Genomic DNA, 17395 nt, shown 5'->3' with positions numbered 1-17395 from the left:
TCAAGTCACTTCATTCAATGAATATGAATATTCACGTCCTATATACTGTTCTAAATCCAAAGAATCCTGTTTCAAAGAGTTTAGAAGATGGCAATAGTCAATTCACCTCTTATAGGAATATAGCACACTTCCAGGCAATGTGAAATTAGGATATGTACAGTATTGTGAAAATCAGGAAAGAAGTGCAAATGATGCTGTTTAAATGAATTTGAATTGTTGAAGTTCAATCAGGAAGGAGGATGCAGAGAAGGAAAACAATTAGTAGACAAATAGCAGATGGCATTTGATGCCTGCTTTGGGGTTGCCAAAGAAAACCAGAGCCAGCCTGGTACAGAGGTGCACTACAGTGATCCCTGCAACTTGGGTGGCTGAGGCAGGAGGATCACAAATTAGAGGATAGGGCTGGGGATGTGGCTCGCCTGGCATGCGTGGAGCCTGGGTTCCATCCTCAGTACCACATACAAACAAAGATGTGTCCACCGAAAAAACTAAAAAATAAATATTAAAATTCTCTCTCTCTCTTAAAAAAAAATTAGAGGATAGCCTGAGTAATTCAGCTAGACTCCGTTTTAAATAAATAAATAGGCCAGGGAATGTAACTCAGTGATAAAGCACCCCTTGGCTCAGTCCCCAGTATAATGATGATGATGATAATAATAATAATAATAACAATAATAATAAAGTCAGCACCAGACAGTGAAGTGATATATCATGATTTATGAAGGAACGTGAGACATTAGGATATAGAACCGGGCTCAACCGCCATATCACAAGATTGTGAATAAAATCTGTTTTTAAGGAAAGATAGGAGATATCTCTTGAAAATCAAAGGAAGATCAACAGAGGAAAGGAACCAGGGGTGGGAGATCAGGAGGGAGGAGGGAATTGCTGGGGAGTGATATTGGCCAAATTATGTTGTTCTGTTGTGTGCATGTACGACTATGTAACAACAAATTCCATCATTATGTACAACTAAAATGCTCCAATAAAAAAAACATGGAGAAAAAAAAATCAGTTTTTAACTCTTTACCCCCACACCAGGTCCCAGGGTGATTCAGGACATTTCAGATAGAAGAATAAACAAACGCAGAGTATTGAAGCAAGTTGGGGGGAAAAGAAACTAACCCAATGAAAGTTGAGTAGTCAAGGCAAATAGTTCCCTGTAGCGGGTTAAGTGGCAGATGAGGAAAGTAGGTTTCTTCTAGTAATTTAGTAGGGCTATTAAGTGATTTTTGGAAAACAAAATGTTTTTATATTTTTTCATGGGAGCTCAAATAGGAAAGGTAAGTTTGAACAGGATTGTTCAGAATGCTATGCCAAATTTGGACTTAATTCTGTACATCTAACTGGGAGTCCGGGAGCTGTAGAGGATTTTAGGTCTGACTCTGACTGTATGTGACAAGCACGCGCAGCACCAAGCATCTCCTCTCCCGACTATAGTATAGCCTCTTCTTTTAAGAAATGGGTTGTGTCAGATGCCTGCTTAGGTCCCTTCCAACCTTGACTGTCTGCATCCGAGGTACTCTGCCGGCTTCCATTCCCCCGACCCTGTGCCTCGTTCCCTTTCTTTTTATCTTAGCCCAGATACCACCCTCCCTACCATTCGGCCTTCCTCGGGTGCTTTCGGTCCAGGGCAGGCGAGGGGCGGGAAAACACGTGCCCAGGTAAAACATCTCCGCGGCCCAACTTCCCAGGCTGCAGCACCACCTGGGCAGTGCCTCGGGCCGGATCCGCCCTAGAGTGGGCGGGGAGCTGGGTTTCCGGGTCGCTTTTTTGTCCCAGTTGCCTAGGGGTCGGAGTCCCGGCCCTCCTCAGCGATCTGCCGCGAGAAGGAAAGCCGAAGCCCGCCCCTCGCGCGTCCCCGGTTTCCCTAAGGAACAAAAGCGTGAGACCCGGCCGTAGCCACCACGCTCTATCGCGACACAGAACTGGCCTTTGAAAACCGACGGACTTCTAGGGTGCCCCCAGCCCTGCGCTCCGAGAGCTTAAAGAGCCAGGAGCCGGGTCAGGGGGGCGGCAGGCGGCCGCGACGGCGCGCGAGCCGCACCGGGTCACGTGAGGCGGCCGGGACCACGTGACCGGCGCCCTCGTGCTCCGCCCCTCGCCGCCGGTCGGCTTCGGTGTTCTCTCCAGCTTCTGCGGCTGGCAGAGCTTCCGAGATCCCAGTGGCGTTCTGGGAGCTTGGGCCCGGCCGGCAAGGCGGCGACAGGCCTCGCAGGTAGAGGTGGGTGCGGGTCGAGCTCGCGAGGCCTCCTCCGACCCGGTCCTTTCCCCGCCTCCCTTCCCCGCAGCCGGGCCGGGTGTGCCCCGTTACTCCTGCCCTCTCCCACCTCCCTGCCTCTCGGGTTCCCGGGCTCGCGAGGCGTCGCGTTCCGAGCCGGCTCTGTGTTACTTCAGCTGTCGTTTCTTCCTGCCGAGAGGAGAGCGAAAGTTTTCTTTACTGCACGGATGCGGGTATTTTTTGTTTTTGCTCACAGCTGAAGTGTTGTCACTGCGCTAGCGCCGTTTTGCTGAGAGGGGACCTCCCTGCTGACTCTCCCCTTCTCCACTTGGTCCTTCCCCAGATATTCGCATCTCCTTCGCGCGCGAGGGTAGTGTTGTCACAAGCTGTAGGCTCGACTTTTTCCTGCGACAAGGAATCCACAAAAGCGGGGGCAGGGGGACTTCTTTTACTAGGGACATTTATCCTGGAGTATTGGGGTAAACTGAGGGAATGGAATTTCTCTGTCCTGCGTCTGATAAAAGCTGCCTGCTTTATTTTAAGATGACCATAGAAGAACACTCTGTTCTCTTTACGATGTCTCATCAGCAAATAAGTAGGTGAGACAGCTGCAGAACTCATTGCAGCTGGGTACAGTCTTGTTACCGGGCTTTCCTTTGCCCTGTTCGCTCATTAGGATTAAAGTCTATAGAGGCAAAATGAGTTCTGAAACTGACATGTTTTGTGAATTGATAACATCTGAACCTCAAAGTTCCGAAGGCACGGACATAATGCCCGAAGGCATGGAAAAATTATTGAACCCTGAGGGCAGTTTGTAGTGTGCTTTAAAGAGTGGCTGTTGCACCGGGTGAGTTTCACCCCTTTGAACTCTTTTCAGGGTTGAGTATGTAACCATATATTTAGATTCTATTAATACAGCAGTTGATCTGTGGCATGTCTTTCAGTGCATTGTGTGAATACCAGTCTGTGTTATTACTTCTAGCTAGGTCCTTTTTCTTCTATCCTCTAGGCCGTTTCTCTTGAAGAGGAAGTGTGTTAACTTTAAGGAGTTTTCTGCAAGTGATTTTTATGTCTGTGATTCAGGTGATCAAGTTCTAGGAATTTAAAATAAGGAATAGCTATAAAAACCAAAGCTATCAATCTTGCACCTTTATTCATTCATTCATTCGTTTATTTTAGAAACGGGGTTTCACTGGGTTGCTAGATTGGTCTCCAACGGGTAGGCCCATGGGATTCTCTTCCCCTCACCTGCCCCAGTTAAAAAAAATTTCTTGTAAGATTTTTAAAATTAGAAAATGCCTGTTGTATGTTCCAGCCAGAGCTTGGCCTTATCTTAATTTTCAGGAGCTCTACCATCGACCCAGTCCTTTTTTATTTTGCCACAAGGTCTCATTAAGCTGTCTAAACTGCCTCAAAGCTTGCAATCCTCCTGCTTTTTAGCCTTCAGAGTAGCAATGATTACAATTGTGTGCCACCATGCCTAGCTTTATTCTATGATTTTTTTTTAAATGTTGTATGTTTTGTATGTGTTGAGTAATGCACAAGAGGGATATGATGGGTATTGGTTGAATTTAATCTGAATAGACTTCCTAGAAGGGATAGGTTAGTAATTATCTGTCAATTATATATTTGACCCACAACATGAATTTGTTGTGGGTCAAATATGTAATTAAAAAAATTAAAAAGTTTTCAAGAACATTTAGTCTACAATACAGTCTTACTTTTTAAATTTTGCCAAGTAAGGGCTGGGGTTATAGCTCAGTGGTAGAGTGCTTGCCTCACACATGTGAGGCACTGGGTTCGATCCTCAGCACCACCTAACAAATAAATAAAGATATTGTGTCCATCTTAATAAAAAACCTTTAAAACAATAAATTTTGCAAGCAAATAACAGAAGAAAATTTAGAAAATGCAAATAAATATAAAGAAGATTGTATATGGTCTATAATTATACTACCTAAAGATAAGTTAATATTTTAGAATATTAGTATTTTTTTTTTATACACATTTATTGGGTTGCAGAGTTCAGATGTTGAGCTTTCAGATTATAAGGGATTCGGTGATATCTAAATCCAGCTCATTTCTAAATCTAGGAGAGCCAGTAGCAAGAGCTTTGAAGCTGGGGGCTGAGGTGGTGAATCAGTGGTAGAGTGCTTGCCTAGTTCATGTGAGGCAGTGGGTTTGATCCTCAGCATCACATAAAAATAAAGTTATTATGTCCATCTACTGCTAAAAATAGTTTAAAAAAAGGAGTTTTGAAGCAATCCAAATCTATTTGATTCTTAAATTTTTTGATAGTTTGGATAGCAGGAGTTTAAATAGCTAGGGATGCTTGTATATGTGTGTTAGGTTCACTTTTAAAAAGGAGATCATATGAATAAAAAGATTATACCTTTTTATTCATGTGCATAATAAATTGTAAGTTATGAAAGGACTTCAGGAAGTGATGGATCTCATCCAGGAAAACACATACTCAGACCATTTCTAAAAGATGGTGTCTATCCTTCCCACAACCCCAGAAAAGAAGATTCCATGGTTTTCCTGAAATTAGCATTCTACATGGTCAGCTTTTTGCTGGGATAGAGAAGCTTAAAAAGTGAGTAGTTTTAGAAATAGACAAAGTCTGTACCTTCTCAAGTGCTTCAATCCTGAACTCAGTATAGTGGAGATATTCTGTGGTATTGTTTACAGCTGGAATATATTGTTTGCAAAGATGACTACTGCCTCCAACTCTTCCCATCACTGTGCTTGACTGCCCGCTCCTGCAGTCAGAAGATAGAGGCTGTTTTTGCTTCGTTTGTATTGAGGCCAGCCACCTGACTTGTTTTGACCAATAGAAGGTGGTGGAGGTTATACTGTGCCAGTTCTGGGAATAGTCCTTAAGAGGCATGACAGCTCTAGCTTTCATTGCCTTAGAAGCGAGTCAGTGTTTATAGAAAAGCTTGGTCTAGACTAGCTGGAAAGAGAAAGACCACTAGAATGTGCCACATATGTGAACAAGGCTTGTTTTAGTTCTAGTTAAATTCCTACTGCCTGTGACCTAGTGAGTAACTCCAGCTTCATACACTCAAAATTCATTTTCAAGAGAAATGCTATTATTTTAAGCCACAGTTTTGGAATGGCAAGTTACTCAGCAATAGATAATTGAAACAACAACATCTTTTACCATAAAACCCCTGCTATTAATCTGGATCACAGTACAAGTTAGTCCTAAGATGTGAAAAAAAATTGTGGTCAACGTATATAAAAATATACTTTGGTGATACATCTCTAAATCTTTATATCATGTAGGAATGTGCTTGTGGATTAGTTAAATCAAAGACTGCCTATGCTCTACATGGTAACTGGTTGAATAAAATCATTTTATTTTTTGTCACTGGTTATTGTATATATGATTTTTGTTACTAATTTAAGTAAACACTTTGTGATATGATTATCTGCAGGTGTTTTGAAGAAGTGATCTACTATTGTATATGTGCTGCTGAAGGGAGCACAGAATGACTCATTGAAACGATGGATGTGTGATGTTTCTCTTGGCAGTTTGCCATTTGATGAAGTTAGCACTGTTTGTAGTTAAATTCTTATAGTAAAGTTGTCAGTTCTGTAGTGAACTTGTGTTTGAGAGATGATTCATTTTCAAAGTTTAAGAAGAGTGAATCTTAAGCAAAGTGTCATTTCTGGTGTGACTTTAAACAAAATGATAAGATTTTTCAGGAGCATTCTGTTACTGCTTTTAAATGAAAAAATTCTCTGAGCACATTTATTCCAATTCTGGTTAGAACAACTTTTAAAGAACTCCTGGAGAAGAAAATCTCTACAGACCATGAGAGGGTACCTCAAGCCTGTGCTGGTAGTCTTCTTCTGGGTTCTTCTTGCTTGGTGACTGCTTTAGACTTCTGCAAACATTTTTTTTTTTTTTTTTCTTCAGGTTGCTCCTTTTCTTCCTTGCAACAGAAAGCCTTACCTCTTTCTTCACAGGGAAAAATAGTTGACCTCTGAAGAGAATGCTCCCAGATGCAAATCACAACTGCACTAAGATACCATCTCAAACACTGGAGTGACTGTAATGTAAATAGACAATGATAAGGGTTGGTAAGGGTATGGGAAAATTGGAACCCTCATGTAAAAACCCGTGTTACTGGTGGGTATGTAAAGAGAGAGAAAGCACATGATCATGTGAATGAATATGTCTCCAACATTTGGCTCTGCAGCCTTTAAAGTTTTTCATCCATTTCCATCCTTTCCTCTTCCTCTTGTGTTGGATTGGAAGACTTTCTGCAGCTTTTATCACATCTCTGCTGCTTTCTCAAGAACCTTACATACTTGTTTTATCTTCTTTTATTGTGCCTTTTTTTCCCTCCATACTAAGGATTGAACACAGGGGTACTCTGCTGCTCAGCTATATCCCTAACCCTCTCCCCTTTTTTGTGCTGGGGATTGAACTCAGGGCCTTGAACATGCTAGGCAAGCACTCGACCACTGAGCCACACCTTCCCAGCCCTTTTTAATTTTTATTTTGAGACAGGGTCTCACTAAGTTGCCTAGGTTGGCTTTAGCCGTGCACTTTTCTTGCCTCAGCCTCCCTAGTTGCTGTGATTATGGGTGTGCACCACCACACTTGGCCTCTTTTATCTTTGGTGTTTCTACTGGCTCCTTCCTAGGTATTGAACATGTTTAAAATAAGATTACCAAAAAATGTCTCTCAGCTCCATCTTATTTCCAGAGTTACTACCTTGGTTCTCTAGTTTATTTGACAGTCATATTTCTGGAACATGTTTATGCTCATTGCTTTCTTTTTTTTTTTTTTAGCTTCCACTGCTCAACCTGCTGCAATCTGACTTCTTCTACCCACAGCCTTACAGATTCTACTCACTGGGGTCATCAGGAATTCTTGTTAGAGCTGTAAACATTCTCAGCCCTTACTTTGGTCTCTCAGGAGCACTGGTGCTGGCATACCTCCTGCTTGTGATGCTTAGTTTGTAGCTCATGACACTGCACTCTGCTGGTTTTCTTCCTTCTTTGTTCCTCCTTTGTCTCTACTGTGGGGTTCACCCTGTCCCTTTCCTGTTAGAGTTTCATCACTTTTTGCCCATGATTGTCCATGCTTCTTACTCCACATACTTTTCCCTGGGTGAATTCATCCCACTGGTCCCCCAAATTTAAAATGTCCAGAATCGGGCTCCTTATTCCTTGGAACCTACTGTAGTCTCCATTAAGTGAGAGGTATGAGGTGCACTCTCATACTCAGGCCAAGCATCCAGGTAATCCTTGCTCTGCTTTTCCTCTCACCCAGTGCCTGCTTCCCATTTAGTCACAGAATTCTTTGAGTCTCCCTCCTGTTGGGTGTTCTTCCTTTCCCTGGCGTACCTTCCATCCTTTATTTCCTGGCTTAACATAGCCATTTAGACTCCCTTGGAGCCCTCTTCCTCACCCCGTTTAGTCTCCAAGTTCAGACAAAGTAATCTTTACAGACCTGCATCTGATCATGCTCTGCTTAGACTCTTCAGGGATTACATGTGGCTACTAGGATAAAGCCTGAGTTGCTTGCCTACAGCCATGCTCACTTCCATCAGACCTTGACCTGGCATATATGCTCATTTTAGAGGTGTCACCTCTCTCCAAAAGGTTGAAGCACATTTGCCATTTCTCAGGCTCCCGAAGCCTCTGAAGCCCCACATCCCACCATCAGAGCAGTGGCATTCTGTCATGAGCGTCTCTTCTGTGTCTACATGTTCCCACCGCATGTAAGCTCTGCTAAGGGCAACCTCTGGGGTTAGCTCTGCCTTGTTTACCTAATGACATTCAGTAAACATTTATTGAATGAATCGAGTATGGTTCTGCCTGTCCATTGCTGGACTTTTACTTTGGCTTTCATTTATTGCAGGGAACAATTGGGTACTTTTCATTTGGCTGGAGACTAGTGGACAAAATTACTTTCAGAACACCCCCATAGGAAAGCTTCATGAAACCATAAATAAGTTTGAACTCGACTCCTCCATTCCAGCCTTGAACTTATTAGAAAAAATAAAATGAAGTAATACTGTGTTCTGTCCATTTTCCATTTCTTTAACCTTTTAACGCATCTATTTTTATGTGGTTTATCTTGTTATGCATGTATGTTTGCAACAAAGAACAAAGCCATAGAAAAGCATATCATTGAGATTTCTTTCCTGGTTTTCATTTGAAAATAAAACTATCCCATAAAGGTAGTACTTTTATAGGACCACAGCTTCACAACCCTGGATGTGTTATTCTTTATGGTGTTGATATTGTGGCTACTTGGGTTGCTTGTTATTCCAGCCTGAACACATGATTTCAGTAGAATTATTTCTTCACTTACAATGAGTTGTCAGATTCCCGTGTCCTAGAATCGCTGAATACTGGACAATGAGGTAAAAGCAATTCCTTGTATGCTAGGACTGAAGAAATGCTTCTGTAGGCCATTACTACAAGTTGTGTTTCAAGTCAAATAATTTATTGTCTGTTGGGAATTGACAGCTATAGATACTTTTGTTTTCCTCTTATAAGAGTATTGACTTTGAACCCAACTAATGAGGCAAAGGGTAATCACAATCAGTGTTGGGAAATTCTAAGACAGCAGTCATGTTGTGTTTTAATGGAGGTAGGAGGAGGGTGACTTTTAGTCATCTGTACTTTCATTCTTGGTACCTAGGATGATTGCTTCAGCTGCATCCTTATGAATGTGACAGACTGGTGGAGTTTGGAGAAGGCTACATTCTCAGGTTTACTCTTGAGGAATTTGTTGAGATTCCAGACATTCCTTCCCTTTTATTCTCAGATATGAGCCTGCAGAAGAGGGAAGTGGAGGGCAGCTGTTCTAGCAGCTGAGGCAGTAATTAGTGTCTCAGCATATCTTTGAAACTTTACATCTTGTTCGCAGTCCTCAAACCATGCAATGGGTATAATAGTTTTAAAGTTGTGTTTTAAAATGTTCAAGATTGATTCAATCTCAGAGGCTAATCTGAACCTGGGAATAATATTTGGTGTCCAAATCAGACGTGTAGCATCTGTTCATTCTCACAAGGCCCATCAGAACAGGTTGAAAGAAACTGGTGTGAGTAGCATCAGACTCTTCTTTAACTCCAGAGGCTTTTTGCATTGCTTTTGCTAAAGTTAGATGGATGACATTAAGTTGTAAGATTGTATACAAAAAAGTTTACTCCAAACCCTAGAACTTTTTTATTTGAAAGTGTTCCTGGAGGGCTGGGGTTGTGGCTCAGTGGTAGAGCGCTTGCCTGGCATGTGTGAGGCCCTGTGTTCCATCCTCAGCACCAAATAAAGATAAGTAAAGGTATTGTGTCCATCTACAACTAAAAATTATTTAAAAAAAAAAAAAAAAAAAAAGAAGTGTTCCTGGAGTTGAAATAGACTGTGCTCAGAAATGGAGAAAAAGATGGTCACATCCTTAAATCTTTTATGCTCAAATGAGAACTCCAGTTAGTCAGAAAGGAAGAATGTTCTGAGGAATACTTTTTCTTATAAGAAACCAGATGCTTTTTTTTTTTTTTTTTTGGTAGTGGGTGCTGAACTCGGGGGCACTCAGCCACTGAGCCACATCTCTAGCCCTATTTTGTATTTTATTTAGAGACGGAGTCTCACTGAGTTGCTTAGCGCCTCGCTTTTTCTGCAGCTGGCTTTGAAATCTCAATCCTCCTGTTTTAGCCTCCCAAGCCGCTGGGATTATAGGTGTGCGCCACTGTGCCTGATGCTTTTAAGTGAGGAAGTGCTTTACATTTTATCATCTGCTAGAATACTGAGAATTTTATTTTTAGAATTTTGTACAACAGTTTTCTGGGATATATAATTTTCATATAATTGTCACTATTTTGCATGTATTTTTTCCATTTAATACATGAATATGTATCACATGTACTGTATACTTGTGATACATATTCATGTATTAAATGGAAAATGTTGAATCCCATTGTTTGCCTAATAATCCAGTAGTGTTTGTATTCTAGGTTTCCACTCACTTAGAATCTGACTTTCTGTTAGCTCCTCAGAGATCAAGATTGTTATCTTTTTTTTTTGATGACCCCAGCATTCTTGGTATCTAGGGTGATTGCAGGAGAATTAGTAATATGTGCTGTTATTTTATTCACATTATCATATAGTAGTGCTTTTTTTTTTTTTTTTTTTTTTGGTGTGGCACTTTAGACTTCATCAGTAACTGATTAACTATAAATTTTTATTGTCAGGCAGCTTAACAACTTAAATTGATAACTAATTACCCATTCAATTTAGGAAGACAAACTTCTGTTAGGAATTTTCATTGTACATGTAAGTAATTAAAACATTTTGTAATTAAAAAAAAAAGAAATAATTTTGCATATTTGACCTTGCTTTTTTAAAATAGTCTAAACCTGACTCTAAGCTGGTATGCTGAAGAGCATTTCGGCCATTTAAAATGGATTGGGCTTCTGGGGCTGTAACTTGGTGGCAGAGCACTTGCCTAGCATGTGTGAGACACTGGGTTTAATCCTCAGCACCACATAAATAAATAAAATAAAGGCCTGATGTCCCACTATATATATTATATATATATAAATTTAAAAAAAAGTTAAAAAAAATAAAACGGGGGCTGAGGTTGTGGCTCAGTGACAGAGCGTTTGCCTTGCATATGTGAGGCTCTGGGTTCGCTCCTCAGCATCACATAAAAGTAAATAAACAAAGTAAAGATACTGTGCCCATGTATAACTAAAAAAAAAAATTAAAAAAAAAAAAGAATAAGATGGATTGGTCCACTTTAGAGTCCTAGTGTTTCCCCAAGAATCAGTTTTATAGAGAACGATATAAACTGATATCATGTTCTACAGATGACATCTGAAGAGGAATCAGAATCTTGGTGCTAACCAGTTCTGAAGAGTTGCTTACTTGATTCTCACCTGTTTTCCTTAGAAATCGTTTAGGTCAGCAGAAGACAGGTCCAGAGGTTAAAAAGTCTTGTTCATCAGCCTTCTTGTATCAAACATTCTGGATAGACTGGGGGAGGGGATTTGAGATCTGTGTGAAAGTCACATGCTTAGAGATCATCCCTAATATTTATTTTATATATATATAAATAAAATCTTTAAGTGTTTATCTTTTAGTTGTAGTTGGACACAGTATTTTATTTATTTTTTATGTGGTGCTGAGGATCGAACCTAGGGCCTCGAACTTGCTAGGCGAGCGCTCTACTGCCGAGCCACAACCCCAGCCCCCTAATATTAATATTGAGACCATATTTCATCAGAAAGTTTTCCTTTTCTATTTATCTCTGTTGCCTGTTTCTTAAACTCTGTAAACATATTCAAATATATATATTTGCTAGGTCAGTAAAATAAAATACTTTCCCATTCTCCCTTAATTACTTGATTCCTAGGGGAAAGTTGCCCTTACAGGTATCAAAAGATTGGTTGCTATTCTACTCCTTCAGCCCTCCAGTTCTAAATGTAGATTTCTAAAATTGGAAGTTCTCTGTCCTCCTGGCTGAATTTGCTTTTTAAAGTATAAAATAAAATAACCTTTCTTGCCGTCACAAATTCTCTGAGGGACAGTACAATAGATAAGAAAAGCCACCCCTGGGAATGGGATATTGATTCTTTAGTGCTAATGGACTTAGAGCAAATCTGGGAGGAAGGGGACGCAGGATGTATTTTCCAGTGCCAAAGAAAATGTGAAGATCCATGTGGGTAGAGGGTGTTAAACTCTCCTACCTCTGCTTGTTTCTTTTTTCTTCTCTGTTTTACCTTCATGCGATTTTAAAAAAAATCACTAATTCACCTACTAACTATGCACAAGAGACAATTAAGGACCGAACATATGTTATTTTTGAGAAAGTATTTCCTAGATTAAATATAGAAAAGACTAGCAAAAATAATTCTTAGTACATCAGAAGTAACTATTTAATAATGATTTACATGCTAATTATAGCTCATCATTTTTTCTGATTATCAAGCCCTGGGAAGACCTGTCATCTTGTAGTTCACTGGGTCTTGTTTGAATTGATGTATGTGCTGGAAAATTCTAAGAAGCTTTATTTAGAGTCAGAAGGAAGTACTGTTGGAGAAGTTTAGCTATTGGGAGGTCAGGGCTGATGTTCCCTATAAGAATCATAGGGGTGAGAGTGCATCCTGACTGTGCCACTTTCTGTGATACGACCTTGGCCAGTTATTTCACTTCTGAGCCACAGTTTCCACATACATACTTCATAAGAATGAATTATTGTCTTCTTACAAGATTTTTGTGAAGATTGAATGAAATAATGTGTGTGAAGCAATCTAACTGTGCAGAAAGGCAGATTGTTGACAATGGTTACTTTCTTCCTGCTCTTCATTTGCTTTGCCTGATTGTGTTGCTGGGAGAAATTACTTGCTTGGACAACATTTTTGCCCTTGTTCTTGTGCATTTAAGAAACTGTCCAGAGCTGCTTCGTTACATCTTGAATATGAAATTACAGATTTTTAGATGTAGCAGAAATTTTGGGGAAATTAAGGCTTAAAAAATTTAAGTACATGTTACACTGACTGGTTAAAAGTAAATGTGACCTGTGTGTAACTACATCATGTACAACCAGATGAATGAAAAGTTATACTCCATTTATGTCTGATGTGTCAAAATGCATATTCTATTGTCATGTATAACTAATTAGTACAAGTATTTTAAAAAGTAAATGTGAACTAAAAATCAGGCCTCTGTGCTTGATCCCTTCTGCTATACCAAGGCCTTGGTGATGCTTTTTTTTTTTCAAACAATGTAACTCTTTTGGGGAGGTTTGGGAGATTGAATTTAGGGCCACTGAGCCACATCCCCAGCCCTGTTTTGTATTTATTTAGAGTCAGAGTCTCACAGAGTTGCTTAGCACCTCACTTTTGCTGAGACTGGCTTTGAACTCACAATCCTCCTTCCTTAGCCTCCTGAGCTACTGGGATTACAGTCATGTGCCACCATGCCTGGCCAACAATGTAACTTTTTTTGTTTTTACTATTTTTTTTTTTTTTAGATGTTGATGAACCTTTATTTTATTCATTTATTTATACATGGTGCTGAGATTTGAACCTAGTGCCTCACACATGCTAGGCAGGCTTCTACCAGTGTGCCACAACCCCAGCCTGGTGATGCTTTTTTTCTTTAGGATAAGTGTGCACATGTAAGATATATGAACTGGGTTTTATATTGGCTCTTAAATTGCTTTGGAGAAACACTTGTAAAATAAAACTTCAAGTAATTAGTTATGGGTAAATTCAACTCATATAATAAACTGTCATTATGAAGGTTAGCTTCATCTTGCAGATTACCAAACCCTTAGGGCAGAGTTCCATCTGACAATGGTTCCATCTGTACCATTGTCAGGAAGTTATAGTTTTGAATGGTATCCCTTTGGGTTTGTAATTTAAAAAGTGGTGTAAGTCTTATATTTTTGGTTAATTCTATATCATGTAAAATTTTAAATGTTGAAGGCTAATTTAATATGGTTCATAGTCTAATATATGTCTGGGTATTCTTGAAATTTATCTGTTGCTGATAGGTTTTTTATATTGTTTGTGACTCTTCATTGTTTTGTAAGAGACACAAGGCAAGCCATTTGAGGGATATCTTTTTCTTTTAATTTTAAAAGCTTTTAATATAATTATAACATACAAGAATAGTTATAAATCAGGGGTAACTAGGTGCTGTCCTACATTGATGATGATTTTATATATATTGGTACTCCTTCATTGGAGGATGGTCTGAAATAACATCAAGGGTGAAATAGCCATTAGACTTTGATACAGCAATTCAATTTGGGGGAATTTTAGAAATTTATGTATAAAATAGGACATTTAGACAATAAATATGCAAACAATAATTATAGTATTGTTCCAGAAAAAGACTGGAAGTGACTCAAAGACCTCTCAGTAGGAAACAAGTTGTTAAATTGTGTACTGGAATTGTATAGTACCATTAAAAGAAATGAAGTAATTCTACACATGCTAATGTGGAATGATTTCCATGATGTGCTGTTAAGTAAGGGGGGAAACTTCCTTTTGTTTTTGTTTTTAAAGTACACACAGGCTGGGGCGGGAGGGGGGCAGGGGTTGTGGCTCAGTGGTAGAGTGCTTGGCTAGCATGTGTGAGGCATGGGGTTCAATTCACAGCACTGCATATAAATAAATGAATAAAATAAAGATCTATCAACAACTAAAAATATACATATACAAAAAATTACTTGCATATATATAATGCTTGAATGAGTATGCACTATCCTTGGAAGGACTTGTGAACAATTGGTGACAATGGTTGCTTCTGAGGAGAGGTCAGAGAATATTGGTAAGAAGAGTTACTTTCCTATACTTTTGTACCATTTGAAGCAAAATTTTATTTTTTTACTATGTTTATGTATTTTTACTTTCCCCAAATCCTTTGCCTGTTCTTATTAACAAACAGCATGCATGTGTACAGGGACATGTATACATAGCCATGCATGCACACTTGTAAGAATAGTCAGATATTATTTGATGAGTCTGCTGTGTAGTGATAGTGGATATTTAACCCTCTCTGAACATGTGGTATGATGCTTGGGGCTGATAAACACCTGATCCTCATCATCCAAGTGCTAATGGGAAAAATCTCTGTGGCTGGTGGGAAATGAGGCATTGGTTAAGTATGCTTGAGCTCCCAAGCACTCTACATGTGCTGAGGGAGGTGCTGGAGCCAGAAAGAACTTGATCTTGAGCCTGCCTCTCTTGACTGCTGTTAGAGTTCTAAGAGGGTGAGTAGAGGGCTGGGAATATAGCTCAGTTGGTAGAGTGCTTGCCTTGCCTGCACAAGGCCCTGGGTTCAATTCCCAGCACCACATACACAAGGGTGAGTGGGAAGGAACCTCAAGAGTATTGCCCTCATTAGGAAACTCTAGTTTTTCTTCCATTTCAGTTTCCAGAGGTAAGAGTCAAAATGGAAGTTCACTTGCATGATAGGATCTTGTACAGCTTTTGGAATTTCTAGAAATTCCCTTTAGGCTCACAAGGATTCTTTGCATAAAATTTCTTCAGTAGATGAAGTTCCCTGCACCCTCTAGGGTACCATTTATGCTAATTGTGATTTGCTTGAAGGCAGTAGTGGTCAGTGCCTAGATTGAGGTGCATTGCCTTATCTTGGTTGACATATGATTTGTATGTAGGCAGTTTGGTCAAAGAAATTAGAACCAGAATATAATACTTTCTTTTATGGTTTCATCTGGTAAACCTTGGGCAAATGCTCCTTAGAATGTTGCCCATCCCGGCACTGAGGGATGTTATATTCCTGTCATTAAACAGTGGCTTCACGTGGCAGTGATTTTCTACAAGGAGTAGGGTGTTTCAGGTACCCTAGGAGCGGGAATACAAGAGTGGGGGGTAGAAGCACTGCTTCTGATTTTTGTAACAGTCATACTCACACACATTAATTCTCTGGGTATAAAAACTAATATACAAGACAATTCTCTAGTTGATTGTATAATTTAGTTGATTATCTGTCAACTGAAGAGAGGCCTTGGTTCTGTACAGTTAGCCTATCTTCATTACCTGTTTGACTCTGTAACACCTGTGGAACACATGAGTCTGACTAGTAAATGGGCAAGACAAATGCCTGGTTTTAGTCTGTTGTGCTTTTGTTACAGGAAAAGGCCTGGGTTTGAAGGTGGAGCAAGGATTGGACACCTTGCTGGGGAAAGCAAGTGATCCATTTAACCAAAGGTACTTCATTAGCTTTGATTAACAGGTCTGTCTTGTCTTTTTTTTTTTTAAATTAGCAGTTGTTTAATATTTTCATGGAATCCTTTCTGTTTGTTCCAGCAGAGATGTCAGCTTATTTTTAGGTTGCTTGAAGCCAGAATCATGGTGGATGTAGGAAAGTGGCCCATCTTCACTCTGCTCTCCCCTCAGGAAATTTCGTCTATTCGGAAAGCATGCGTCTTTGGCACTTCAGCCAATGAAGCACTCTATGTTACTGACAATGATGAGGTAAGACTGAGAACTAGAGTTCAGTTTTGGGACTAGGCTTCCAAGGGTGTGGTTTGAAGACTGAGATAAGATTATGGGATAAAGAAAATCTGAGATTCAGGAAGACTAGGACTTTGATAAAATTTCTCTTTTGTTTTCTTGTTTTAATAATGCCTTGCTCCATAGAATTGACAAATGTTGTGAAACTTAAGTAATATTAGCAGAGGTTGAATATTTCTTAGCAAACTTATCAGTCTCTTTTTACCTACTGAACTCCACTCTCAGGGTGGAGAAAGGTGCTTTTAATATAACTTGAGGCCAGATGACCCAGACAAAACTATTTGTTTTCTAGGTCTTTGTGTTTGGACTGAACTATAGTAACTGTCTAGGGACTGGCGATAACCAGAGTACACTTGTACCCAAGAAGCTAGAATCTTTATGTGGAAAGAAGATTAAAAGCCTTAGTTATGGGAGTGGCCCCCATGTTCTTCTCAGCACTGAAGGTAAAGAGGGGACAGATATAGTTTTTCAGTTTGTGGGAAATTAAGCAGTTAATTCTGAGCCAAAGGGGAGGAAGGACTGTATTAAAGAATTGATTTTTAAATTTTTCAAAAAATTTCTGAGACACTGTATATGAAGCAGGTGGAAGTTAAACATTTCAGGCCACCTTTGAAATAGCCACAATGTCTTGCATGTTGGACATGTTGCTTAGACTATTTATAGAAACTAGTGGAAGATTAGCTATAGCAAAGGAGATCCTTGCAACCTGACTTTTCATTGGCTTTGTAGTCACTAGGCAACATTTCCCTGGTACATTTTCATAAATCCAGATGATAATTGGGTTTCATTTCTTTGTGTAGATCTTACATCTTGAGAAATCTCGGTTTATTCTCAGGCATTCATGGGGGTGCCATATTGAAAGAGTGGGGGATGTGGTTGGAAAGATTCTTGTCCTTTTTTCTCTGCTTCCCCAAAATCAGTAAAGGAGAGTAGACATTTTTCTGTGCTATGGGGAACACAACAAACTCTGAAAGTTTGTTACATATGACCTAAGTTCTTCCTTTTGTATTTTGGGCCCATCAGCTCTTTTCTTTCTTCCTTCCTTTTTCTCTCCCTCTTCCTTCTTTCCTTTCATTAGGGATTGTACCCAGAGGTGTTGTAAGTTGCCTTGAAGTTGTGATCCTTCTGCCTCAGCCTTCTCAGTTGCTGATTACAG

At 39.8% G+C, this 17395-nt stretch overlaps 1 protein-coding gene across 4 annotated transcripts in view; it reads left to right on the top strand.

Moving 5' to 3' along the window:
- Positions 1-2117: 2117 nt before the first annotated feature.
- Positions 2118-17395, top strand: part of Rcbtb1 (RCC1 and BTB domain containing protein 1) — a 39626-nt gene continuing 24348 nt past the window's right edge. For 2 of the 4 annotated variants that reach the window (XM_076872718.1, XM_076872715.1), the window contains exons 1-4: positions 2118-2218; positions 15858-15933; positions 16036-16200; positions 16532-16682. In XM_076872718.1, coding sequence (XP_076728833.1) covers positions 16075-16200; positions 16532-16682 — 277 coding nt within the window. In that variant the 5' untranslated portion in view covers positions 2118-2218; positions 15858-15933; positions 16036-16074. Of the gene's footprint in view, positions 2225-15857; positions 15934-16032; positions 16201-16531; positions 16683-17395 lie in introns of all 4 variants that reach the window. The other 2 variants (XM_076872717.1, XM_076872716.1) reach the window with 2 other exon arrangements.

Source organism: Callospermophilus lateralis, chromosome 12 (assembly GCF_048772815.1).
Source record: "Callospermophilus lateralis isolate mCalLat2 chromosome 12, mCalLat2.hap1, whole genome shotgun sequence".
Lineage (NCBI taxonomy): Eukaryota > Metazoa > Chordata > Mammalia > Rodentia > Sciuridae > Callospermophilus > Callospermophilus lateralis.
This window is presented reverse-complemented; position numbering and strand designations above follow the sequence as displayed.